This window comes from Somniosus microcephalus, chromosome 7 (genome assembly GCF_052327205.1).
Source record: "Somniosus microcephalus isolate GS21.2 chromosome 7, FLI_Smic_1.0, whole genome shotgun sequence".
NCBI classification, from domain to species: domain Eukaryota; kingdom Metazoa; phylum Chordata; class Chondrichthyes; order Squaliformes; family Somniosidae; genus Somniosus; species Somniosus microcephalus.
The window spans coordinates 153093686-153120202 of record NC_140993.1 but is presented as its reverse complement, the minus strand read 5'-3'; the positions used below and the strand labels follow the sequence as shown (position 1 = coordinate 153120202).

Below are 26517 nucleotides of genomic sequence, written 5' to 3'. Positions count from 1 at the left end.
GGGGGTGGGATCCGGGCGGAGGCGGGGCTGGCTGGCGCGGCCGAGTCGTTCGCTTCGCACTGTGCGGCGGACGGGTCGGCCGCTGGTGACGACCCCCTGGAGGAGGATGGGGACTCGGTGATGGGCACGGAGGACGATTCGGACTCCAGCGCCGACGTGGCGATGGATGACCTCGTGCCCCTTGCCGAGTCTCCCCTCATTTCCGTAAGGGAACTCCGGGATTTTATGGCCACGTGCCTGGGTCAGCGCAATAAGGTCCGGCTGGCCCTCGACAGGTGGTCGGAGCTGGCGCTGCTCATCGATTCCGTCCGCGCCGCCGTTAAGATCTTGGGCGCGGACGAGGGTGTGAACCCGCTCGAGCTGCGTCAGCTCACAACGTTTCTCACTGGGCTGCTGAGGAAGTGGCGGCGGACCAGCGGCTGCGCTTCCTCGCCCCGTTAGGTGTAGGTAGAGGTTGCACTATGCTTCTGACATGAAGATAACCATAGCCAGCCTCAACATCAACGGCAGCAGGGAGGCGCGCCGCAGATTCAATAACTTCTCGGTCCTTCGGGACGGGAAGTATGCGGTGTGCTTCCTGCAAGAAACCCACACCGTTCCGGGAGACGAAGCCACGTGGCTCCTGGAGTGGCAAGGAGGGGTCAGCATGAGTCACCTCTCCAACAATTCCAGCGGGGTGGCTATCTTGCTGGCCCCGCATTTTCAGCCGGAGATCTTGGGGGTCAAGGAGCACGTGCCGGGCCGCTTGCTCCATGTCACTGTTCGCCTGGGGGGCGTGCCGCTCCATCTAGTGAACGTGTACGCCCCTCAGACCAGTGCGCAGCAAGTGCGCTTCTTCGAAGAAGTGTCCGCTCTCTTGGGCTCCATCGACGTGGGCGAGTGCGTCATCCTCGGGGGGGATTTTAACTGCACCCTCGAGGCGAGGGACCGTTCGGGTCCCCCGCGAAGCCCGGCGGCGATGGAGAAGTTGAGGGACCTGGTTGGGTCCTTCGACTTGGTGGACGTCTGGCGAAATCTCCACCCCGACTCCAGCGCCTTCACTAGCGTGAGGTCTGGGGGAGGAAGGTCCAGAATCGACCGCCTCTACATTTCCCGGGCGTTCGTCTCCTGCGTTCCGGCAGCTTCCATGCGGCCGGTGCCGTGCACGGACCACCACCTGGTGTGGGCGGAGCTCGCTCCGCTGCGCGCGCGGGGGGGGTCCGTGTACTGGCATTTTAACAACCTGCTGCTGGAGGACGCACGGTTCCGGGATTCGTTTCGTCGATTCTGGGCCGACTGGAGAAGGAAGCAGGGGGGCTTCCCCTCCTTGAGGCTATGGTGGGATGTGGGCAAGGCTCACATCCGTCTCTTCTGTCAGGAGTACGCGAAGGGGTCGACCAAGAGGCGGGAGGCCCGGGTCGGGCGGTTGGAGAAGGAGGTGCTCGACCTGGAGTCCCGTCTCGGTCAGGTCGTCGAGGACCCGGCCCTGCGGAAGGTGTACGAAGAGAAGAAGGGCGCGCTGAAGGACCTGCAGCTCGTCGGGTCCCGAGGCGCGTACGTGAGGTCGCGGATCCAGCTCCTGCGGGACCTGGACCGCGGCTCCCCCTTCTTCTACTCGCTGGAAAAAAGACGGGGGGTCCGTAAGCAGCTCTTGGGGCTGCTGGCCGACGACGGATCTCTGGTCTCGGATCCGGAGGGAATCAGCGCGGAGACCCGCGCCTATTACGGGGCTCTGTTCTCTCCGGATCCGTCCAGCGAGGATGCGCGCAGAGTTTTGTGGGAGGACCTGACTAAGGTTGGCCCGGAGGGCGCCGAAAAATTGGACGCTCCGCTAAGTCTGGCGGAGCTGACCGGCGCCCTCCGCCAGCTCTCTAGGGGAAAGTCCCCGGGGCTGGACGGGCTGACCGTGGAGTTCCACAGGGCGTTCTGGGACGTCTTGGGGGGCGACTACGCGCGGGTCCTGGGGGAAAGTCTGGCGACCGGGGAGATGCCCCTCTCTTGGCGCAGGGCGGTCATTGTCCTGCTGCCTAAGAAGGGCGATCTCCGCCTCCTTAAGAACTGGCGCCCGGTCTCCCTCCTCAGCACGGACTATAAAATCTTTGCCAGGGCCATGTCTGCTCGCCTTGGCACCGTGCTGGCCCACATGATCCACCCCGACCAGTCCTACACGGTCCCGGGCCGGACCATCCACGATAACATCCATCTGGTCCGGGACCTGGTCCACCACTCCCAGAGGGCTGGTCTGTCGGTCGCCTTCCTTTCCCTGGATCAGGAGAAGGCGTTCGACAGGGTGGATCACGAGTATCTCTTCGGGACTCTGCGCGCATTCGGGTTCGGGACGCATTTCGTCGCCCGGATCCGACTTCTGTACGCCGCCGCGGAGTGTCTGATTAAAGTTAACGGGTCCTTGACGGCGCCCCTTCGCTTCGGGAGGGGGGTGCGTCAGGGATGCCCCATGTCCGGTCAGTTATATGCCATTTGCGTGGAGCCTTTCCTGCGCCTCTTGCGGAAGAGGTTGACGGGACTGGCTCTGCAAGGGCCGGGCGTGGAGGTGGTCCTCTCGGCTTACGCCGATGACGTGCTCCTCACGGTCACGGATCCCGCTGACTTGCGGAGGATGCGGGAATGCCAGCAGATTTACTCGGACGCATCCTCCGCCAAGATCAACTGGGAGAAATGTTCCGGACTCCTGGTGGGTCAGTGGCGGGTGGACTCCCTGCCGGAGGAGTTCAGGCCTTTCGCCTGGAGCACCACGCACCTCCTCTATTTGGGAGTCTACCTTAGCCCTGCCGAGGACGCTTGGCCGGCGAACTGGCAAGAGCTGGAGGCCAAAGTCACCGCTCGCCTAGGACGCTGGACAGGACTGCTCCGAGTGTTGTCCTACAGGGGTCGAGCGCTGGTCATAAACCAGCTGGTGGCCGCCATGTTGTGGTACCGGTTGGTCACTTTGATCCCTCCCCCTGCGTTTGTCGCCAAGATTCAGAAGAAGCTCATCGACTTCTTCTGGGACAAAAGGAAGCACTGGGTCTCTGCCGCGGTTCTGTGTCTCCCGCTTAGGGAGGGCGGTCAGGCGCTGGTGTGCCTTCGCACCCAGGCTGCGACTTTCCGTCTTCAGACGCTGCAGAGATACCTGTACGTCGAGAATCCTCCGAGATGGTGTGCGCTGGCGACGTTTTTCTTCCGCCAGCTGCATGGCCTCAATTACGACACGCAGCTCCTGTTTGCGAAAGTGGGCAGCAGGCGTGCCGGCCTGCGGGAGCTGCCTGTCTTCTACCAGGAACTACTATGGGTTTGGAACTACGTCGCTTCCAGGCGGAGCTCTCCCCCGTCAGGAGCGGCGGCTCTCCTGCGGGAGCCGCTGCTCAGGAATCCGCACCTCCACGAACACGGGTTCGGGCGGCTGGCGGAGGGTAGGGCTGTGGCTGGCAAGGTGACTAGAGTCGGGGACCTGCTCGATGGCGGAGGAGCGGGCTGGATGGCGCCGGAGGAGCTGGCGCGGCGCCTGTCCTGGGCCAACGTCCAGCTCGCGGTCGAAACCATCGAATCGGTAAAAGCGGCACTGGGCCCCGACTCCACTAGGTGTATCGAGGCGGCTCAAGCACGTGGGGCGATCCCGTCCGAGCTTACCCCCGTTCGGACGGAATTCCTCATCGGCGCCCGGCCCCGAAACTCCCCTCGGGAACCGGCGCCTCACAACTTGAGCCGTCTCGAGGAAATACCCTCCGTGCCTTTTCATTCCGCGCGGAGGGGTTTCCTGTACGGGCTGCTCCTGCACACTCTCCACTTTGCCATCTTCGTCTACCGTCCGGACACGCCTTGGCGTGGCGTTTTGCCGACCGGCGGTAGCGGAGGTCCCCAATGGAGGGCTCTCTATGCGGGAGTCCTCCCTTGTTCCATCGGGGACTTGGCCTGGAGGGTGTTGCATGGAGCGGTCCCGTGCAATAAGGTTTTAAGTAGGTTCACGGACTCCCAGGCCGCCTGCATTTTTTGCGGCCTGGAGGAGTCCGTGTTTCACGTTTATATGGATTGTGAGAGGTTGCAGCCCCTCTTTCACTACTTGAAGGGGCTGCTCCTCGATTTTTGGTTGCACTTCAGTCCCACGCTCTTGATCTACGGTCACCCGGTGCGGAGGGGAGCGGACAGGTTGGAGGACCTCCTTGTGGGCCTGCTCCTGGGCCTGGCTAAAAGAGCCATCAATTGGTCCAGGCAGCGGGCGGTCGAGGCGGTCGTCCAGCCGGATTGCCTGCATCTCTTCCGCGGCCATGTTCGCGCCCGGGTGGCCCTGGAGATGGAGCACGCGGTGTCCGCCGGTGCGCTTGAGTATTTCCGCGACCGGTGGGCGCCGCGGGGACTGGAGTGCATCATCAACACGGAAAACCAAATTTTAATTTGATTTGTTAAGCTTTAGTTGAACTTTTGTTTATTTACAGTCGAATTGTTTTTTTTTGGGTCCAAATAAAAGAGTACCCTCTGTTCAACTGCAAGCACGAGCAGAGGGAGCAGCCAGACTTTGGAGAGTGGATTAAAGTGGTGGTCCCCTGACCAGGAAGAGGAGGAGAACGTTGGACCACCACCACCACCAACTCCACCATCATTACATCAACTGAGGTGGCTGGAGAGAGAGGACAGAGGAGGAGAAGGAGAAAGGAGGCCTACATCAACATCAACCAGGGGAGAGGCCTTTCTATCACTGCCTCCCCAAATTGGCCTCCACTTCAGGAGAGGGAGAGAGGGGAGAGAAACCAACTGCTTGAAAGGAGGGAAGAAAACTTCATCCGGAACATCTACAGGTGTTTGGGGCACTCTCCCAAGACTTTGTATTTTAGGTGGGGGGAGAAAAGAAGAAGCAAGGCCGGATCATCAAGGGGTGTAGTGTGTGTGTGTGTGTGCTCTTGTTAAAAGCTAGGCCACACACACCACTAATTAGCATCCCTTCTATTGCCTGCCCTGGGAGAGCTTGGAGCTGCCCAAGGTGAAGTCCTTAATTTAATTTAATTACATCGTTAAGACCTGTTGCAGGACTAAGCCTGGGCTTCTCCAGCTTTTCCAGGTGAAGACGTCTTCTCCCCCTGCCAGAAGATCACCATCACCAAAGACTTTTTCCATCGGAGAGTGCAACCCTGCCAACACCCACCCACCATCCTGAGTGGCAACACTGCCCTTTGCGGCCTCCCTCCTTCCCACCCCCCCACCTCTCTCTCTCTCTTTGTCTCTCTCTGCCTGTCTTTCTAAGGCACCTTAGTTTCATCTATTTTATTAATTGCCAATTGAGCAGAGGGGAGAGGGCTCCTCTCCCAATTTAAATCAATAAGGAGAGAGGTGTGTCCTCATTTTAATCAGCTCCCTCTGCTCAATAGAGGACAAAAAAAATATATATACACCGAGGCCATTAACACCTTCAGGCCTGTGACTTGGGGTGAGTGTAGCCCTTAAAAAAAGCACCCCAGAATGGCGACTGCGTCTTCGCCGGTGGCGGGGCCAGCCGGGACCTATGCGAGAGTGGTAGCCACAGCCACAGCTGCTCCCGCTGTTCCTGCTGCCCCGTCACCTTTTTGATTAATAACGAAAAAGCTTGGGGTGAAGAGCTACACTCACCCCACTATGACCATCGAGGCCTGCGTCAAGGCCATGGCTGGGGTTGTCGGCCCCTCAGCCATCGTCGCGGCCTCGAAAATGTATGGGAAGGCTGTGTTCTTCCTGGGGTCGGAGCGGGCGGTGTCCCTGGCTGTCGCCAAGGGGCTCACCGTGGGCGGGACCTTCCTGCCGGTGGATCCTCTCGAGGCCACCGCGCAGAGGATCATTATTTCCAACGTCCCGCCCTATGTTCCTGGTGAGCTCCTCCTTCCCCATTTGCGACAACTTGGGGAGGTGAGGTCGGGGATCACGCCCATCCCGCTCGGCTTCCGGGAGGCCAGCCTTCGCCACGTCTTCTCCTTCCGGCGCCAGCTGTTTATCCAGCTGGCGCGGGAGGAGGACACTGAAGGGGCGTTCGTCGTCCTCCACGAGGGGACCGCCTACCGCGCCTTTTGGACGTCGGACGGTGTGAGGTGCCATGCCTGCAGGGAGGTGGGGCACATCAGGAGGAACTGCCCTGCCTCCAAGGCCGCCGGATCATCTCGTGCGGCCGAGGCTGGCACCGCCGCCGCCGCCCTTCCCCCCGGATCTGCCCGCGCGTCAAGTACGTCTGATGCGCGGTTGACGTCGGGGGCCGATGCCACCAAGGCCTCCGGCGGGGGGGAGGGAGCGTGTCCGGCCGGAAAGAAGGCGCGGGGAAAAAAGAAGCACCTTAGGGCAGGTCCCCCCGTGGATGGTGAGCCCTTGCCCCTTGAGCCCCTTACACCCGCGCTCCTCGCGGAGTTGATCAGGGCAGATGTGAGCGGGAGGGGCCCCGTGCCCGAGCCTGTGGCCGCAACCGCCGCAGCGGTAATGCCAATACCTGCGGCCAGGCTCGGGCCCGAGGAACCCGACAAACCTGCTCCGCCGGAGGGAGTCGAGGAGGAGGCCTTTGCAGACATGGAGGTCTCCCTCGCTCCCTCCGTGCTAAAAAGAAGGCGCGACCCCCTGGATGAGGAGGAGGACCGGGAGGAGGAAGGTCCCTCCGAGCAGGGGGAGTCGTCGCCCGCCGCGGGTACTGCGCCCCCCGCCCCCCCAGCGCTGTCGTCATCACCAGCGATCGGCAGGGGTCGCCTGTCCCTCGGGAGGCTGAGGCAGATGTGTCTGTCCAGCACGTGCCTCCCGGGGATGGGGATGAGACCCTGCCCGTGGGGGGGGTTGCGGAACAACCCGCGGCAGTAATTGAAGTTGACCTTTTATCGGTGTCGTTACCCCTCGCCGGGTCGGGCAGCCTGGGGGCTGGGTCGGGCGAGCTCGAGGATAATGAGCTCGCCCAATGCGACCCGGACGTCTCCCAGGGGATGCTCGTCCTGGTAGAGCTTTTAATTCAAAACCCCCCGTCCGCTGGGTCGGAGGTTGGTGGCGGGGAGGAGGATGGCCCCCTGGCTGCGTCTCTGGTGCCGGACGTACTGGAGGAGCTGGAAATTGTTCTCTCCCCGGTTTCTCCGGTCGTTCCGGCATCTGAGGCGGAGGGGAGCTCTGAACCGCCGCCGTCTTCTGGCCCGGCACCCCTAGAGGAGCCCAGGGAGAAATCCTCTGCCGCCGATCCTGGGGGTGGGATCCGGGCGGAGGCGGGGCTGGCTGGCGCGGCCGAGTCGTTCGCTTCGCACTGTGCGGCGGACGGGTCGGCCGCTGGTGACGACCCCCTGGAGGAGGATGGGGACTCGGTGATGGGCACGGAGGACGATTCGGACTCCAGCGCCGACGTGGCGATGGATGACCTCGTGCCCCTTGCCGAGTCTCCCCTCATTTCCGTAAGGGAACTCCGGGATTTTATGGCCACGTGCCTGGGTCAGCGCAATAAGGTCCGGCTGGCCCTCGACAGGTGGTCGGAGCTGGCGCTGCTCATAGATTCCGTCCGCGCCGCCGTTAAGATCTTGGGCGCGGACGAGGGTGTGAACCCACTCGAGCTGCGTCGGCTCACAACGTTTCTCACTGGGCTGCTGAGGAAGTGGCGGCGGACCAGCGGCTGCGCTTCCTCGCCCCGTTAGGTGTAGGTAGAGGTTGCACTATGCTTCTGACATGAAGATAACCATAGCCAGCCTCAACATCAACGGCAGCAGGGAGGCGCGCCGCAGATTCAATAACTTCTCGGTCCTTCGGGACGGGAAGTATGCGGTGTGCTTCCTGCAAGAAACCCACACCGTTCCGGGAGACGAAGCCACGTGGCTCCTGGAGTGGCAAGGAGGGGTCAGCATGAGTCACCTCTCCAACAATTCCAGCGGGGTGGCTATCTTGCTGGCCCCGCATTTTCAGCCGGAGATCTTGGGGGTCAAGGAGCACATGCCGGGCCGCTTGCTCCATGTCACTGTTCGCCTGGGGGGCGTGCCGCTCCATCTAGTGAACGTGTACGCCCCTCAGACCAGTGCGCAGCAAGTGCGCTTCTTCGAAGAAGTGTCCGCTCTCTTGGGCTCCATCGACGTGGGCGAGTGCGTCATCCTCGGGGGGGATTTTAACTGCACCCTCGAGGCGAGGGACCGTTCGGGTCCCCCGCGAAGCCTGGCGGCGATGGAGAAGTTGAGGGACCTGGTTGGGTCCTTCGACTTGGTGGACGTCTGGCGAAATCTCCACCCCGACTCCAGCGCCTTCACTTGCGTGAGGTCTGGGGGAGGAAGGTCCAGAATCGACCGCCTCTACATTTCCCGGGCGTTCGTCTCCTGCGTTCCGGCAGCTTCCATGCGGCCGGTGCCGTGCATGGACCACCACCTGGTGTGGGCGGAGCTCGCTCCGCTGCGCGCGCGGGGGGGGTCCGTGTACTGGCATTTTAACAACCTGCTGCTGGAGGACGCACGGTTCCGGGATTCGTTTCGTCGATTCTGGGCCGACTGGAGAAGGAAGCAGGGGGGCTTCCCCTCCTTGAGGCTATGGTGGGATGTGGGCAAGGCTCACATCCGTCTCTTCTGTCAGGAGTACGCGAAGGGGTCGACCAAGAGGCGGGAGGCCCGGGTCGGGCGGTTGGAGAAGGAGGTGCTCGACCTGGAGTCCCGTCTCGGTCAGGTCGTCGAGGACCCGGCCCTGCGGAAGGTGTACGAAGAGAAGAAGGGCGCGCTGAAGGACCTGCAGCTCGTCGGGTCCCGAGGCGCGTACGTGAGGTCGCGGATCCAGCTCCTGCGGGACCTGGATCGCGGCTCCCCCTTCTTCTACTCGCTGGAAAAAAGACGGGGGGTCCGTAAGCAGCTCTTGGGGCTGCTGGCCGATGACGGATCTCTGGTCTCGGATCCGGAGGGAATCAGCGCGGAGACCCGCGCCTATTACGGGGCTCTGTTCTCTCCGGATCCGTCCAGCGAGGATGCGCGCAGAGTTTTGTGGGAGGACCTGACGAAGGTTGGCCCGGAGGGCGCCGAAAAATTGGACGCTCCGCTAAGTCTGGCGGAGCTGACCGGCGCCCTCCGCCAGCTCTCTAGGGGAAAGTCCCCGGGGCTGGACGGGCTGACCGTGGAGTTCCACAGGGCGTTCTGGGACGTCTTGGGGGGCGACTACACGCGGGTCCTGGGGGAAAGTTTGGCGACCGGGGAGATGCCCCTCTCTTGGCGCAGGGCGGTCATTGTCCTGCTGCCTAAGAAGGGCGATCTCCGCCTCCTTAAGAACTGGCGCCCGGTCTCCCTCCTCAGCACGGACTATAAAATCTTTGCCAGGGCCATGTCTGCTCGCCTTGGCACCGTGCTGGCCCACATGATCCACCCCGACCAGTCCTACACGGTCCCGGGCCGGACCATCCACGATAACATCCATCTGGTCCGGGACCTGGTCCACCACTCCCAGAGGGCTGGTCTGTCGGTCGCCTTCCTTTCCCTGGATCAGGAGAAGGCGTTCGACAGGGTGGATCACGAGTATCTCTTCGGGACTCTGCGCGCATTCGGGTTCGGGACGCATTTCGTCGCCCGGATCCGACTTCTGTACGCCGCCGCGGAGTGTCTGATTAAAGTTAACGGGTCCTTGACGGCGCCCCTTCGCTTCGGGAGGGGGGTGCGTCAGGGATGCCCCATGTCCGGTCAGTTATATGCCATTTGCGTGGAGCCTTTCCTGCGCCTCTTGCGGAAGAGGTTGACGGGACTGGCTCTGCAAGGGCCGGGCGTGGAGGTGGTCCTCTCGGCTTACGCCGATGACGTGCTCCTCATGGTCACGGATCCCGCTGACTTGCGGAGGATGCGGGAATGCCAGCAGATTTACTCGGACGCATCCTCCGCCAAGATCAACTGGGAGAAATGTTCCGGACTCCTGGTGGGTCAGTGGCGGGTGGACTCCCTGCCGGAGGAGTTCAGGCCTTTCGCCTGGAGCACCACGCACCTCCTCTATTTGGGAGTCTACCTTAGCCCTGCCGAGGACGCTTGGCCGGCGAACTGGCAAGAGCTGGAGGCCAAAGTCACCGCTCGCCTAGGGCGCTGGACAGGACTGCTCCGAGTGTTGTCCTACAGGGGTCGAGCGCTGGTCATAAACCAGCTGGTGGCCGCCATGTTGTGGTACCGGTTGGTCACTTTGATCCCTCCCCCTGCGTTTGTCGCCAAGATTCAGAAGAAGCTCATCGACTTCTTCTGGGACAAAAGGAAGCACTGGGTCTCTGCCGCGGTTCTGTGTCTCCCGCTTAGGGAGGGCGGTCAGGCGCTGGTGTGCCTTCGCACCCAGGCTGCGACTTTCCGTCTTCAGACGCTGCAGAGATACCTGTACGTCGAGAATCCTCCGAGATGGTGTGCGCTGGCGACGTTTTTCTTCCGCTAGCTGCATGGCCTCAATTACGACACGCAGCTCCTGTTTGCGAAAGTGGGCAGCAGGCGTGCCGGCCTGCGGGAGCTGCCTGTCTTCTACCAGGAACTACTATGGGTTTGGAACTACGTCGCTTCCAGGCGGAGCTCTCCCCCGTCAGGAGCGGCGGCTCTCCTTCGGGAGCTGCTGCTCAGGAATCCGCACCTCCACGAACACGGGTTCGGGCGGAGGGTAGGGCTGTGGCTGGCAAGGTGACCAGAGTCGGGGACCTGCTTGATGGCGGAGGAGCGGGCTGGATGGCGCCGGAGGAGCTGGCGCGGCGCCTGTCCTGGGCCAACGTCCAGCTCGCGGTCGAAACCATCGAATCGGTAAAAGCGGCACTGGGCCCCGACTCCACTAGGTGTATCGAGGCGGCTCAAGCACGTGGGGCGATCCCGTCCGAGCTTACCCCCGTTCGGACGGAATTCCTCACCGGCGCCCGGCCCCGAAACTCCCCTCGGGAACCGGCGCCTCACAACTTGAGCCGTCTCGAGGAAATACCCTCCGTGCCTTTTCATTCCGCGCGGAGGGGTTTCCTGTACGGGCTGCTCCTGCACACTCTCCACTTTGCCATCTTCGTCTACCGTCCGGACACGCCTTGGCGTGGCGTTTTGCCGACCGGCGGTAGCGGAGGTCCCCAATGGAGGGCTCTCTATGCGGGAGTCCTCCCTTGTTCCATCGGGGACTTGGCCTGGAGGGTGTTGCACGGAGCGGTCCCGTGCAATAAGGTTTTAAGTAGGTTCACGGACTCCCAGGCCGCCTGCATTTTTTGCGGCCTGGAGGAGTCCGTGTTTCACGTTTATATGGATTGTGAGAGGTTGCAGCCCCTCTTTCACTACTTGAAGGGGCTGCTCCTCGATTTTTGGTTGCACTTCAGTCCCACGCTCTTGATCTACGGTCACCCGGTGCGGAGGGGAGCGGACAGGTTGGAGGACCTCCTTGTGGGCCTGCTCCTGGGCCTGGCTAAAAGAGCCATCAATTGGTCCAGGCAGCGGGCGGTCGAGGGGGTCGTCCAGCCGGATTGCCTGCATCTCTTCCGCGGCCATGTTCGCACCCGGGTGGCCCTGGAGATGGAGCACGCGGTGTCCGCCGGTGCGCTTGAGTATTTCCGCGACCGGTGGGCGCCGCGGGGACTGGAGTGCATCATCAACACGGAAAACCAAATTTTAATTTGATTTGTTGAGCTTTAGTTGAACTTTTGTTTATTTACAGTCGAATTGGTTTTTTTTTTTTGGGTCCAAATAAAAGAGTACCCTCTGTTCAAGTAAATACCTGTTTTATTGTTCTCCTGCAGTCCGTGTATTATTGATCCTCGGACACTACACTGGCGACGGGCAGGTTTGAACTCACCTGCAGTACTGCATCACCTCACGGGGATCTTTTCCCTGAAGAGAAGCTTCTTGGAGGTCGAAGTCAGAACGGCGGGCGTCGACCGCGGGCAACCGCCCAGGGATCCATCGGAGAGTTGCAGGGGAGGCTGTGGAGAGCTTGGCCTGGCTCCCCAGTCGAGGTGTTCCAGCAAGTCGTGCTGGTAGCAGGTAGTGCGCTGACCCTTCCGGACTGCGGCGGGCTCGGGCTCGATCAAGCAGCTCTGCAAAGGGGCCATGCAGCGTTGTCGGGAGGAAGAGAGAGAGGGTGGAGCGCACAGGGCGCGGTCGGTGCTCAAGAACAGGGCAGCGTGGAGAGGATAGAACGCGGGGAAGGAAAAGTGATACGCGCCGAAGCCGCGGGTCACCGCCATTACCCTGTAGAATGCTAGGAGCAGCGTGGCAGCAAGGGGAAGAAGGAAAAGCACGGGAGGCGCCATTTTATTCCATTGGGGAAGAAGGAAAATCGCGGGAGGCGCCATTTTAAATCACTCAAGATGCCAAAGAGTGGCAGTATCACTGCTTTCGACAACGAGGTAGAAGACTGGACCACGTATGCGGAAAGAATTGAAGTGTACTGCAAGGCAAATGAGGTGGCCGATGGAAAGAAGGCGTCGGTATTATTAAATTTGATGGGCGCGAGAACGTACGGCCTATTGCGGAATTTAATTACCCCAGCTAAACCAATGGAGAAAAGTTTTGAAGAGATTGTTAATATCTTACAGGAACACCTAAACCCTACACCGCTGCTGATAGCAGAAACATTCAAGTTCCATAAAAGAAACCAGCACAAAGATGAGAGCAATGCTGACTATCTTACGGAACTACGCAAGTTATCGAAGCACTGCCAGTTCGGAGCAGGACTGGCAGGCACCTTGCGGGATAAGTTTGTCTGCGGGCTCCAGAGTGAAGGAACCCAGAAACATCTACTTTCGGAAAAGGACTGGACGCTAGAACAGGCTTTCAGCGTGGCAGTATCCTACGAAGCAGCAGCACGGGGAGCTGCGGAAATACAACAGAAACCACAGGAATACAGCGCTAACGAAATGGCGTATGGAGCAGAAAAGTGCTATCGCTGCGGCAGAACAACCCATGATCAGAAGGACTGCTGGGTTAAGGACAAAGTATGCAGGCAATGTGGGAAAATGGGACACATAGCAAGAGTCTGTAGGTCGGGAAAGAAAACCAACACTACAAGAACTACTAAGGAAAAGTACAAGAAAGTAAAGAAATTGACAGACAGTAGTTCGGAAGATCAGGAGAGTGATAAGGACTCCGGGAGCAGGAGACTAAGTTGTCTAAAGTTACACAACGTGATCGCAAAGGAGGATCACCGAGCCATTTGGGTCACCCTCATGATAGCAGGATCCCCAGTAAAGATGGAATTGGACACAGGATCAGCCCTAACTGTCATGAATCGACGAGACTATGAGCGGCTATTCTCACACATACCCTTGAAGGACACGTCTATTGTATTGAAGACATACACGGGGCAAAAAGTCTACCCCAGAGGAAAAATAAGGGTGCCAGTTGAATACAACGGCAAGGAAACACAGAAACTGTATCTATATACACTACCAGATGAAGGACCACCATTATTGGGACGTGAATGGATCCAAAAAATACAATTGGATTGGCATTCCATTCAGGCGCTAACTGTGACTGATAAAAAGGATGATGACGTCACACCTGGACGACTGTCAAAAATTCTAACTGACGCGAAAGGGGTGTTCCAACAAGGACTTGGGACTCTAAAAGGAGTAACGGCAATGATAAAAATCGAAGATAACGCAAACCCAAAATTTTTTAAGGCCAGACCGGTACCTTACGCGATCCGCCCAGCCATTGAAGCAGAGCTGGAGAGTCTGGAGCATTCGGGTGTACTGTCCAAGGTGGACTGGAGCAAGTGGGCCACACCCATCATTCCTGTAATGAAGAAATCATTGAGCAGCACACCTGGGGAACCGAAGAAGGTTCGCATCTGTGGGGACTTCAAGGTAACTGTGAACCCAGTCCTGCACACAGTACAATATCCACTTCCACGGATAGAAGATATTTTCGCCTCACTATCTGAAGGGAAACGCTTTACAAAGATTGATCTGGCCCAAGCGTACCTACAAATGGAGGTGGAAGAAGCGTCTAGGAAATACCTCATGATAAACACTCACAAAGGCCTTTACCAGTACAATCGACTGGTATTCGGGGTAGCATCAGCCCTGGCTATTTGGCAGAGGGCGATGGAACAAGTCCTGCAAGGGATCCCGGGGACCCAGTGTTATTTGGACGACATCCTGGTTACGGGCGAAAATGACAGTGAACACCTTGCCAAACTGGAGCAGGTGCTCACGAGATTACAGGAATATGGGCTACGAGCCAACCGCCCCAAATGCGAGTTCTTCAGGAGACAAATCTCGTATTGTGGCCACATGATTGATGAGGAAGGGTTGCATAAGTCGCCGGACAAGATTGAGGCTGTAGTCAAGGCTCCAGCACCGGAAAATGTGTCACAACTGAGGTCGTTCCTCAGGTTGGTGAACTACTACCATAAGTTCTTGCCGAATTTATCCACAATTCTGCACCCACTGAACGCCCTACTGCAAACTGGAGTAACATGGAAATGGAGTGATGAGTGTAAGCGTGCCTTTCAGAAATGTAAATGCCTAATCACTGCAAAAGAAATATTGGCCCACTACAATCCAACACTACCGATTCGGTTAGCATGTGATGCGTCTCCCTACGGCATCGGAGCGGTGCTGTCACACAAATTCCCTCACGGTTCAGACAGGCCAATAGCCTTTGCGTCGCGCTCGTTAACCTCAGCCGAGCGTAACTATGCCCAGATTGACAGGGAGGCCCTCAGCCTGGTGTGGGGGGTGAAGAAGTTCAATCACTATCTGCACAGGCAGAAATTCACCCTACTGACTGATCATCAGCCCCTGGTCTCCATTTTTAACCTAAAGAAGGGCGTTCCGGTGATGACGGCGCAACGGCTGCAAAGATGGTCACTTTTTCTAGGGGCACATCAGTACGACATAGAGTACAAGGGTATGAAACAGCATGGAAACGCTGATGGGCTGTCGCGCCTACTGTTGCCTACGGTAGAGGAAGCACCTGCAGTGGACCCTGTTGAGATATTCCATGCGACCATAGTCGAATGTCTACCTGTTACAAACTCAAGTATAGAGAAGGAAACCCGAAATGACCCGACACACTCTCGGGTCTATGATTTGACGGTGAAGGGATGGCCAGCACATGGCGACTCACTGTTGCCAGCATTCTCGCCAAGGAGAGAACAGCTGTCAGTGTGCCGGGGGACCTTGATGTGTGGATCCCGAGTGGTAATTCCACCCAAGTTGAGAGATAGAGTGCTCAATGAGTTTCATGAGGGTCATCTGGGAGGGGTAAAAATGAAGAGCCTAGCCAGGGCGTTTGTGTGGTGGCCGGGAATCGATAAAGAAATCGAGGATATGACCAAGAGATGCACAGGATGCCAGAAGGTCCAAAACGCTCCACCACAGGCCCCACTACATCCATGGGAGTGGCCCTCATCTCCATGGCAACGGGTACACATTGATTTTGCCAGTCCATTTATGGACTCAATGTTCCTAATCGCTGTGGACGCCCATTCGAAATGGCCAGAGGTCATCAAAATGTCCTCCACCACCACGGAGAAAACTATTGCAGTCCTACGGACCATCTTCGCCAGGAATGGCTTGCCAGAACAGATTTGCTCCGACAATGGGCCACAGTTTGTGTCCGAGGATTTCCGGAGGTTTCTGAGGAATAATGGGGTGAAGCATTACACACCTGCCCCATATCATCCAGCCACAAATAGATTGGCTGAGAGGTTTGTTCAGACCTTTAAAAAGGCCATAAAGGCAATGCATAATGACGACATACCACTACAACACAAGGTGGATAATTTCTTGTTTGCTTACCGGAATGCGACACATGCAGTCACCAACCAAGCTCCAGCCATAATGTTCTTCAACCGAAGGCTAAGATGTCGCCTGGATTTGCTCAAACCAAACATAAGACGAGATGTTGAGGATAAGCAATTCCAACACATAAATGAGAAGCCAACCAGGAACTTCAAGATAGGGCAACCAGTCTTGGCCCGCGACTACCGAACAGAAAAATGGCAGCCAGGAATGATATGCACACAGCAGGGACCACTAATGTACACAGTGGACGTTGGAGAGAGCATTGTGAGACGCCATGCTGACCAGATTCTAGGGTCACAGGAACAAGCCAAACCCATACCACGAGCAGGTGCACCTGGTAATCAACCCGAAGTACAGATTGCGTCTACCTCAGAAGCAGTGGTATTGGAAGCTGACGAACCAACCAATGACAATGAGCCAGAATCAACTCCGCCGCAAGAATAGGATACTCGAGAAAGGCGCTATCCAGTCAGGATCAGGAAGCCTCCTCAAAGACTGAATTTATAAATGATTATTTCAGTTGATGTATATAGTACAGAGAAAATTGTAATTGTAATTAGTTATTATTTAGTTGTTAAATGAATGTTATGTACTGTTTATCTAAAAGGGGAGGAATTGTTGTGTATGTGCCTTTAATAGAAGAACTGATTCTATACTGCAGTACCGGCAGTGACCACCCCTGTATATAAAGCCATAGCAGGCTTCTGCATTTCAGTCTCAAGTAAATACCTGTTTTATTGTTCTCCTGCAGTCCGTGTATTATTTATATACTCGGACATTACAACTAGAAATTGGGGAATGCTGGAAACCTGCCAGTAACATTGGCGGCTAAGGATAACGGCCGCTGGCCAAGACAGCGCAAGCAGTACCGGCATTTTGGTCCTGCCTGCTCATTATCATCAGCGTCACAGTGATTTGCTAGTGCAACGTGCTCTTTGCAGCGTTAATCTCAGAAGGAGGCCAAAGTTCATCTCTGTCTCCTGCTCGCAGTGTAGGGGACTAAGGAAGAAATGAGTGACCCGAACAGTTGCCGTACATGCTCCAAAAATATGAGCTGCCACCCGATGTTTGTCAATTTTTTGTTTGTTTATGACATGAATGCAGATAAAAGAGATCTTCTCAGGGGTCATCTTCAATCATTGCAATGGAATTCACCCATTGATTTACTGGCCCACAAACACTGTAGGCCTCCCGGAAAGCTGCCAGAAAATGTAACCACCCCCCCCACCCTCACCCCCCAACCCCGGCACCCACTGATGGGCAAAAAATTAAAGTTTAAATGAAGAACCTTGGCAAAGGTGGCATTTGAAGTTCTGGCGTCCAACCTCATAAGTCCTGCCAGACACCTCATGGCTGTTAACGCTGCTGAAAGACCTTTTAGCGGCAGCAAATACTGGCGTGAATTATTGCGGGTGGCAATGCGAGCAGAGAACTCCAAAATGGATGAGCTGGTGTCAACTCGGCGTTGCACACCGATTGATGTCATGCTCCACCACATTAAAATACTCTCGCCATAACAGGTAACGGCAGCGCTGACGACCTGCCAAAAATAGCGGCCGCTGTGGTACCCGCCACCAGCTGGCGGAAGAGTGCTGGTCGCCGTTTTTTCGCCATTTCATGGCGCTAACGGCTGGCACAAACCACCCAAATTTCTAGGCCATTAAGTTTTCAGTTTAACAGAAATAATTAGAATTTGGAATCAGCTATTTCATGGCCTTCATCTTTGGCTGAGAATATAATCAGAGGATCCAGGAGTCCCCAGAGAGTGCACCAACTATATTGTGTCAGTAATCTGCATAACAATAGCCAACAATAATATTTACAAACTCATGGGAGAGCACTGTTGCACCATTTTCCTGCACTGCTGGCTTTACTCATTTTCCTTCTCTCTTTATCATGAATACCTTCTGCTGGAACGTAGAAGTAAATAACTATGGGCTTCTACTTCAAGATTACTTCATTTGTTTCATGCGAAGGTCTGATTAATTGTATTTCCCATGTTACAAAAGATTTGAGTAAGCAAAGCAGAAGACTGTTAGGAGCCAAAATATAGCATCAAAAGCCATTATTCTTATCAAACTGGTGTCACTTTATATTACTTCTATTAATACTTTTATTTTAAGACAATCTATTTGTCTTCTTAAAATTTTTCCCCATTTTATGTTTTGAGAATCATGACATAAGCTTTGCAATCAAGATAAAATCAAATGACATAGGTTGCTTGCTGTATTATGATGCACATTACGCCAATAGTGAAGAATGAGGCCTGAGAAAAGCAACATTTGTAGCAAAATTCATCTTAAATAGCAATGTTTTTAATGTTAAAAATCAACCTACCTTATGTGTAAATAATGTCAAAATTATTTTTTAAATATTAAGGTTTGGTTCAATTGGAGCTTCTTATATGTGCACATTTTGTCTGTGACATATTTAATTGCAGCAGAAGTTGGTTAAAACTAAAATAAACACTCAAATAAAAGTGACTTATTTTACTGGATGAAGCAATAACATATTTAAAAGTAAAGACAACTTTTTTCCCCACAAATAATTTGCTTCAGGACTTGAAGTCATCCAGTTTCCCAAAAATGTGTTAGCTTTTATAACAATCATAATAAATTCCAGAACTTGTCAGCACTTGTTACAGACCTTCTACAAATCTTGTAATGGCCTGTATGAGGTTGTGCACACCACTGGGTAGATTCCATGGATCCCGCTGCACATGAATTCGGAGCTCTGTTGTGCAATTGACCTTCGACTCCATTTCCTTCTTGAATTCTGTCCAACAACAAAAGTTTAAGAACTGTCACTCATTTTTCATTAGTGGAAATTTTGGGTTCTATTGCATCACATTGTACTGCTGCAGCAAGGTGTACCCTTACTCTTATCCATAAGAACATCTTGTTCTCTTCAGATTTCCCAAAAGGATATTTTTCAGCAAATAAAATGTCCAGCAATGAATAAGGGACAGAAATTAGAAATTCATCTACTCGCTTTCATCTTTTAATTCTTTTATATCGTAACCGTGCTGTATTATATCGGTAAGTATATAGGTGTCAGCTGTGGCTCAGTGATGACACTCTCGCCTCTGAGTCAGAACAAGTCCCACTCCAGAGACTTGTGCACATAATTCCGGCTGTGACTTCAGTGCAGTATTGAGGAAGTCCTGCATTGTCAGAGGTGCCATCTTTCGGCTGAGCCGTTAAACCAAGGCCCAGCTGCCCTCCTGGGTGAATGTAGAAGATCGCCTGACATTATTCGAAGAAAAGTAGGGAGTTCACCCAGTGTCCTGTCGAACATTTATATCCTTCAGCCAACACCACCTAAAAAAAACAGATGATTTGGTCATTTAGTTGTCCCGGCTGTTTGTGGGACTTTGCTGTGCACCAACTGGCTGCCACATTTCCCCACATTAGAATGGAGACTGCACTTCAAAAATATTTTATTGGATGTGAAGCAATTTGGATGTTCTGAGGTTGTGAAAGGCGATATGGTATGGCAGCTGTAGCTACTATGACCGGAAAGCCCTGCAGCGGGTAGTCAAAACTGCCCAACGCATTACTGGCACCCGGCTACCGACCATAGAGCACATATACCAGAAACGCTGTTTACGGAGGTCACGGTCCATCATCAAAGACCCTACCCACCCCAGCCACAGTCTGTTCGCCCTCCTGCCATCTGGGAGATGCTACAGATGCATTCGCACCCGTACGACCAGATTTAGGAACAGCTTCTTTCCCAGGGCTGTCATCCTACTGAACTCCACAAATAAACTCTAAAGCCTGCACATCTGCCAATGCACTTTATTATGGTTATGTTTATGTTAATGTATTACAAGCCAAATGTATGTTGAATGTTTAAATGTCTTAATCTAAATGTACACTCTCGGGAGCCGCAAGCCTACATCTCGTTATACTGCACTTGTGCACTAACAATGACAATAAAAGTTGATTTGATTTGATTTGATTTTTGATTTGATGTAAATGCAATTTCCTTCTTTCATGACTGGTTTCTTGGTTTGACTGAATATTGTCTCAGTTGGAAGCACTCCTCCCTCAGTCAAAGATTGTAGCTTCCAGTCTCACTGCAGGACTCAAGAAATAGTCTAGACTGACACTCCAAAGCAGCAGTGAACATCAGAACAAGCGTAGGCCATTCACCCCCTCGAGCTTGTTCCGTCATTCAATTAGATCATGGCTGATCTGTGTCTTAACTCCATCCACCCGCCTTGGTTCTGTAACCCTTAATAAAAATCTATTAATCTCAGTTTTGACATTTTCAATTGGCCTAGCCTCAACAGCTTTTTGGAGGAGAGAGTTCCAGATGTTCACTACACTTTGTGTGAAGAAGTGCCTCCTGACATCACCCCGGAATGGTCCAGCTCCAATTCTAAGGTTATGCCTTCTTATTCTGAATTCCCCCACCACTGGAAACAGTTTCTCTCCAACTACCCTATCAACTCTTTTAATAATCTTAAACACCTCAATTAGCTCACCCCTTAATCTTCTATACTCAAGGGAATACAACCTAGTCTATGCAACCTGGCCTCATAAGTTAACCCTTTTAACCCCAGTATTGTTCTGCTGAATCTGCACTACACACCCTCCAAGGCTAATACACCCTTCCTGAGATGCGGTGTCCAGAACTGAGCGTCGTACTCTAAACCAGAGTAACATCACTTCCCCCCTTCGTATTCCAGCCCCCTTGAGATAAAGTGGGGGGGGGGAGGTTTTAAGAGAGTGAAAAATAAAAATGACAGCAGAGAAGGCAATAGAGCAAGGTAGCAGTGGGGGAATTAAACACCAGAGCATGTCAGGAAGGGTCAGAATGTATAATGATAAAGGTAAAGTAGTAAAAGGGGTAAAAGCAGGAATAAATTGTCAGAAAACATATTTGAAAGTTCTTTATCTGAATGCACGCAGCATTCGTAACAAAATTGACGAGTTGACGGTACAAATAACGACACATGGGTATGATCTGGTGGCCATTACGGAAACATGGCTGCAAGATAATCATGACTGGGAACTAAACATACAAGGGTATTTGACAATTAGGAAGGACAGACAGGAAGGAAAGGGAGGTGGGGTTGCTATGTTAATCAAGGATGGAATCACTGCAATAGTCAGAAATGATATTGGGTCAAAGGATCAGGATAGTGAAACAGTTTGGGTGGAGATAAGGAATAATAAGGGGAAAAAGTCACTAGTGGGCGTAGTCTATAGGCCTCCTAACAGTTGCAACTCTGTTGGTCGGAGTATAAATCAGGAAATAGTTGGGGCTTGTAATAAGGGAACAGCTATAATCATGGGGGATTTTAACTTTCATATTGACTGGACTAATCAAATTGGGCATGGCAGCATTGAGGAAGAGTTCATAGAGTGTATTAGGGATGGGTTCCTTGAGCAGTATGTAACTGAACCAACCAGGGGGCAGGCAATCTTAGATCTGGTCCTGTGTAATGAGACAGGATTAATAAAAAATGTCCTAGTAAAGGATCCCCTTGGAATGAGTGACCATAATATGGTTGAATTCCAAATTCAGTGTGAGGGTGAGAGAGTTGGATCTCAAACCAGCGTACTAAGCTTAAATAAAGGAGATTATGAAGGTATGAGAGTAGAATTGACTAAAGTGGACTGGGAAAACAGATTAAAGTGTAAGACGGTACAAGAGCAGTGGTCTACATTCAAGGAGATATTTCACATCTTTCAAGATAAATATATTCCACTGAGGAAAAAGGGGAGTAAAAGAAAAGACAGCCATCCGTGGCTTAGTAAAGTAATAAAGGATAGTATTCGACTGAAAACAAGGGCATATAAATTAGCCAAATCTAGTGGGAGGATAGAAGATTGGGAAGCATTTAAAAGCCAGCAAACAATAACTACAAGATTAATTAAGAAAGGGAAGATAGATTATGAAAGTAAACTAGCAAAAAATATAAAAACAGATAGCAAGAGTTCCTACAGCTATATAAAAAGAAAAAGGGTGGCTAAAGTGAACGTTAGTCCCTTAGAGGATGGGACCGGGAAACTAGTGGTGGGGAACATGGAGATGGCAAAGACGCTTAACAAATATTTTGTATCAGTCTTTACAGTAGAGGACACTAAAAATATCCCAACACTGGACAAACAGGGGGCAATGGAGGGGGAGGAGCTAAACACGATTAAAATCACTAAGGAGCTGGTACAGGTAGACTACCCTTTATCGAAACTTCCGAAAACCGAAACCCTCTAAAAACCGAAGGTTTTTTCGTTCAGCGTAAGTCCAGCATAAGTCGTGCGCACGACCCCCCGCAGACCCCCGCCTGCCCCGACACCCGCCGACCCCCCCGCGGACCCCCGCCGGCCCCGACCCCTGCCGACCCCCCCGCCGACCCCCGCGCGGACCCCCGCCGGCCCCGACCCCCGCGGACCCCCCCATGGACCCCCGCCAGCCCCGACCCCCGCCGAACCCCCCGCGGACCCCCGCCGGCCCCGACCCCCGCCGACCCCCCCGCCAACCCCAACTGTAAGTCGGCGGGGGGGTCGGCGGGGGTCGGGGCCGGCGGGGTTCCGCGGGGGGGTCGGCGGGGGTCGGGGCCGGCGGGGGTCCGCGGGGGGGTCCGTGGGGGTGTCCGCGGGGGTCGGAGCCGGCGGGGGTCCGCGGGGGGGTCGGCGGGGGTCGGGGCCGGCGGGGGTCCGCGGGGGGGGTCGGCAGGGGTCGGGGCCGGCGGGGGGGTCGGGGCCGGCGGGGGTCCGCGGGGGGGTCGGCGGGGGTCGGGGCCGGCGGGGGTCGGCGGGGGGGTCGGCGGGGGTCGGGGCCGGCGGGGGTCGGCGGGGGGGTCGGCGGGGGGTCGTGCGCACGACCCCCCGCCGACCCCCCCGCGGACCCACCTTCCGAAATCCGAAATTCTCCGAAAACCGAAACACGGCTTGTCCCGAGGTTTTCGCATAAAGGAAACAATAACAGAGAATTTGGATGAACATAATTTAATAGGACAGAGTCAGCATCGTTTTACGAAGGGGAAGTCATGTTTGCCAAATTTGCTCGAATTCTTTGAGGATGTAACATACAGGGTGGATAAAGGGGAACCAGTGGATGTAGTGTATTTGGACTTCCAAAAGGCATTTGACAAGGTTCCACACAAAAGATTACTGATCAAGATAAAAAATCACGGGATTGGGGGTAATATACTGGCATGGGTGGAAGATTGGCTATCTAACAGAAAACAAAGAGTTGGGATAAATGGTTCATTCTCGGGCTGACAATCAGTAACTCGTGGTGTTCCGCAGGGGTCAGTGCTGGGACCCCAACTCTTTACAATCTATATTAATGATTTGGAGGAAGGGACTGAGTGCAACTTATCCAAGTTTGCCGACGATACAAAGATGGGAGGGAAAGCAGTGAGTGAGGAGGACATAAAAAACCTGCAAAAGAACATAGACAGGCTAAGTGAGTGGGCAGAGATTTGGCAGATGCAATATAATGTTGGAAAGTGTGAGGTTATGCACTTTGGCAGAAAAAATCAAAGAGCAAGTTATTATCTAAATGGAGAGAAACTGCAAAGTGCTACAATACAAAGGGATCTGGGGGTCCTGGTGCATGAAACACAAAAAGTTAGTATGCAGGTGCAGCAGGTGATCAGGAAGGCCAATGGAATCTTGGCTTTTATTGCAAGGGGGATGGAGTATAAAAACAGGGAAGTCTTGCTGCAGTTATACAGGGTATTGGTGAGGCCACACCTGGAATATTGCGTGCAGTTTTGGTTTCCATATTTAAGAAAAGATATACTTGCTCTCGAGGCGGTTCAGAGAAGGTTCACTCGGTTGATTCCAGAGATGAGGGGGTTGACGTATGAGGAAAGGTTGAGTAGGTTGGGACTCTACTCATTGGAGTTCAGAAGAATGAGAGGCGATCTTATCGAAACATATAAGATTGTGAGGGGGCTTGATCGGGTGGATGCGGTGAGGATGTTTCCACTGATGGGTGAGACTAGAACTAGGGGGCATAACCTTAGAATAAGGGGCTGCCCTTTCAAAACTGAGATGAGGAGAAACTTCTTCATTCAGAGGGTAGTAAATCTATGAAATTTGCTACCCCAGAGAGCTGTGGAAGCTGCAACATTAAATAAATTTAAAATGGAGATAGACATTTTCCTAGCAGATAAGGGAATTAGGGGTTACGGGGAGAGGGCAGGGAAGTGGACGTGAGTCTAGATTCAGATCAGCCATGATCCTATTGAATGGCGGAGCAGGCCCGAGGGGCCGTATGGCCTACTCCTGCTCCTATTTCTTATGTTCTTATGGTCTTATTCCATTAGTTTTTTAAAATATTTTTTGTGCCTGCCCACTGGATTTTAGCGATTTCTGTACATGGACCTATAAATCTCTCGGCTCCTCCACAGCTTCTTGCCATTTAGAAAATACTCTGATCTATCTTTCTTTGGTCCAAAGTGGATGACCTCACACTTCCCCACATTAAACTCCATGTGCCACAGTTTTGCCCACTCATTGAGCTCGAATTTCTAAGCCCCGTGGAGGCGGGTTTGGAGGCGGGAGTGGTGGGAAAATTGCAGAATCGGGGCAGGAACCCATCCTGCCCCCCAACCCGCCTCTGTGCCAATGTCCCAGGAGGCAGGTATCCGACCCACGCTGGGAGCCGCCTCCCCGAGGCGGGAAGGGGATTAGTGCAATTTAACTGCCTGTTAACAGGTAGTTAACAGGCAGTTTTTTGCCTAATCCCTATTTTTAGCCCTGAAGTGTGGGCTTCCCGACGGCTCCGAACCACGCCAAGTTAGCGAGGCGGACCGTTGGTCTGAAGGGGTTGGAGGGGTCGAGATGTCCGTTGTGCAGGTGAGTGATGGGTGCATGTGTGCAGAGGTAAGTGTGAGGTAAGTGTAAAGTGTTTTAATAAGTTTTACTTACCTTTACTTTCTCCTGCAGGCTTCCTTCCTTCAGTTCTCGGGAGTCCCTCAGTTCACCGGCACAGAAAGTAGAATGGCCGCTGAACTGTCAAAAGCTGCAGCCTCTGCTTTCCGGTCTGGAGAGATCTCTAACTGAGTCTGAGTAGAAGGACTCAAGTTAGAAGACAGATTGTCAGTGTTTGACAGCTTCACAGAGCAGTCAAACGCTGATTTTTCATCTGTCAAAAGCTCTTGACAGATGAAATGTCAATCACTGACGTCACCAGTTACCAGGTGTTCCTTAATTGGCCTGCTGAGCCTGCTGGGCAGGCTTAACAAGGTCAATCAAGGGAAAATAGCGTGGGTTGGCCACAAGTCGATGGACGTGGGACTACAACCCAAAAAGTGGGAGTCCCGCCTCCATCAAGTCCCCATTGACAAAATCCAGCCCGTTTAGTCTATCAATGTCCCTTTGCAACTTTCTGCTCCCATCTGCACTATTTACTGTGCCCCCTAACTTACTGTTGTCAGCAAACTGGGATATGGCTCTCTATTCCTTCATCTAAGCCATTTATCCTGTTTGAGCACTGGATGCCATGGCAAACCAATCGGCAGAGAGAGCTTCAAGGAGTTCTTCACAGACAAACTTTTGCAATCATTCTCAGCACATCATTGTGCAAAGGCCCCATAGCACCAGCCAAAACATTTGAGAATTTTTTTTTCAGGCAGTTAAGAGGCTGCCTTCTTCCTTCTCCTTGACAGGCATCCAAGTCCCACCACAACAAGATTATAGCCCCAGCTCGGTGCAATTATCCAGCAGACACCGGGGAGCCTACCCCAGCACGCTAATGATCTTAGCGCTGAAAAGGCAGCTGGGGTCAGGGGGCATCTTCATGGTAGGCAGAAATCCTGCCTCAGTGGAGATGAACCCAGTCATCTGAAATCTGGAAATCCTAGGTGCAGCTTTCTTCAAAAATAACGATCATTCTATTTTTTTTCCTTAAGGAATTTCAGGTTTCAAAGTTTGCAAAAGTTTTGAACAATCACATTGTTCTGGTCCAGAAAAATAAAAGGATGGGAATTGTAGAGTAAATAATGATATTCCAAAGGTAAAAAAGGCTAAAAAGAAAAAAAGTAATCAATATCTTCAAAATGAACATTTTCAAGATGCAGTGAAAATAGTAAAATGAGATTGGTTGCTGTGTGGCGATACCACCGGGTGTCCCTTACTTATAATACATAATTCCCTTTAACTTAACTATGTATGTAATATAACTTACCTGTTCGGGCCGTTGCCCCTTTAAGAACATGACATAAAGTGGTGACGTCACGGCGCGCATGACGTGACTCACCCAGATGCGAGTCGGCCCAGCTCGGCCTTCCTCTCCCGCGACGGCCACCGGCACAGCTCGGTCTCCCGCTCCCGCGGTGGCCGCCGACCCAGTTCGGCCTCCTGCGCCCGCGATGGCCGCCGGCCCGGTTCGGCCTCCCGCTCTCGCGACTTCGGCCGCAACAGCCAGCCTCAATGCTGGGTAAACGCGTCGACGTATCGACGCGGGTCACGTGACCGCCCAAGCGCGGGCAAACGCGCTGACGTAACGACGCGGTCACGTGATCACACAAGCACGGGAAAACGCGGCTCAGCGTGATGACGTCATCACACAATCCACAGGACTGCGGACTCAGTCCTCGTGGCGTCCCCGCTGGGGAAAGACCTGCTCCAAGGCTCTCCTGCATCCATCTCTCTTACCTGCTGTATTTCATCTGTTTCCTACATTAAAGAACTTCTTGATTGTTCTCCTGAAGTCGAACTCGATTATTTAGTAGGCATTCATCCAATACCTACTTAGGTGAACCCGAATACCTACAATTGGTGATCCAACGACGTGAGTACGGGAGCTCATCACTACCTATATTGGTGACCCCGTATCCGTGAACGTTTTTCACAGAAAAAACGCACAGCCTGAACCTCGTCTTCACAGAAGACGACCGACGAACA

General features: G+C 53.7%; 1 protein-coding gene across 8 annotated transcripts in view; it reads right to left on the bottom strand.

Annotated features, from left to right (window-relative positions):
* The window catches only part of prex2 (phosphatidylinositol-3,4,5-trisphosphate-dependent Rac exchange factor 2), a 943088-nt gene that overhangs the window by 308004 nt on the left and 608567 nt on the right, over positions 1–26517 (bottom strand). For all 8 annotated transcript variants that reach the window (XM_085993112.1, XM_085993115.1, XM_085993113.1 and 5 more), the window contains one exon: positions 18290–18418. In XM_085993112.1, the coding sequence (XP_085849238.1) occupies positions 18290–18418 (129 nt within the window). The remainder of the gene's footprint in view (positions 1–18289; positions 18419–26517) is intronic.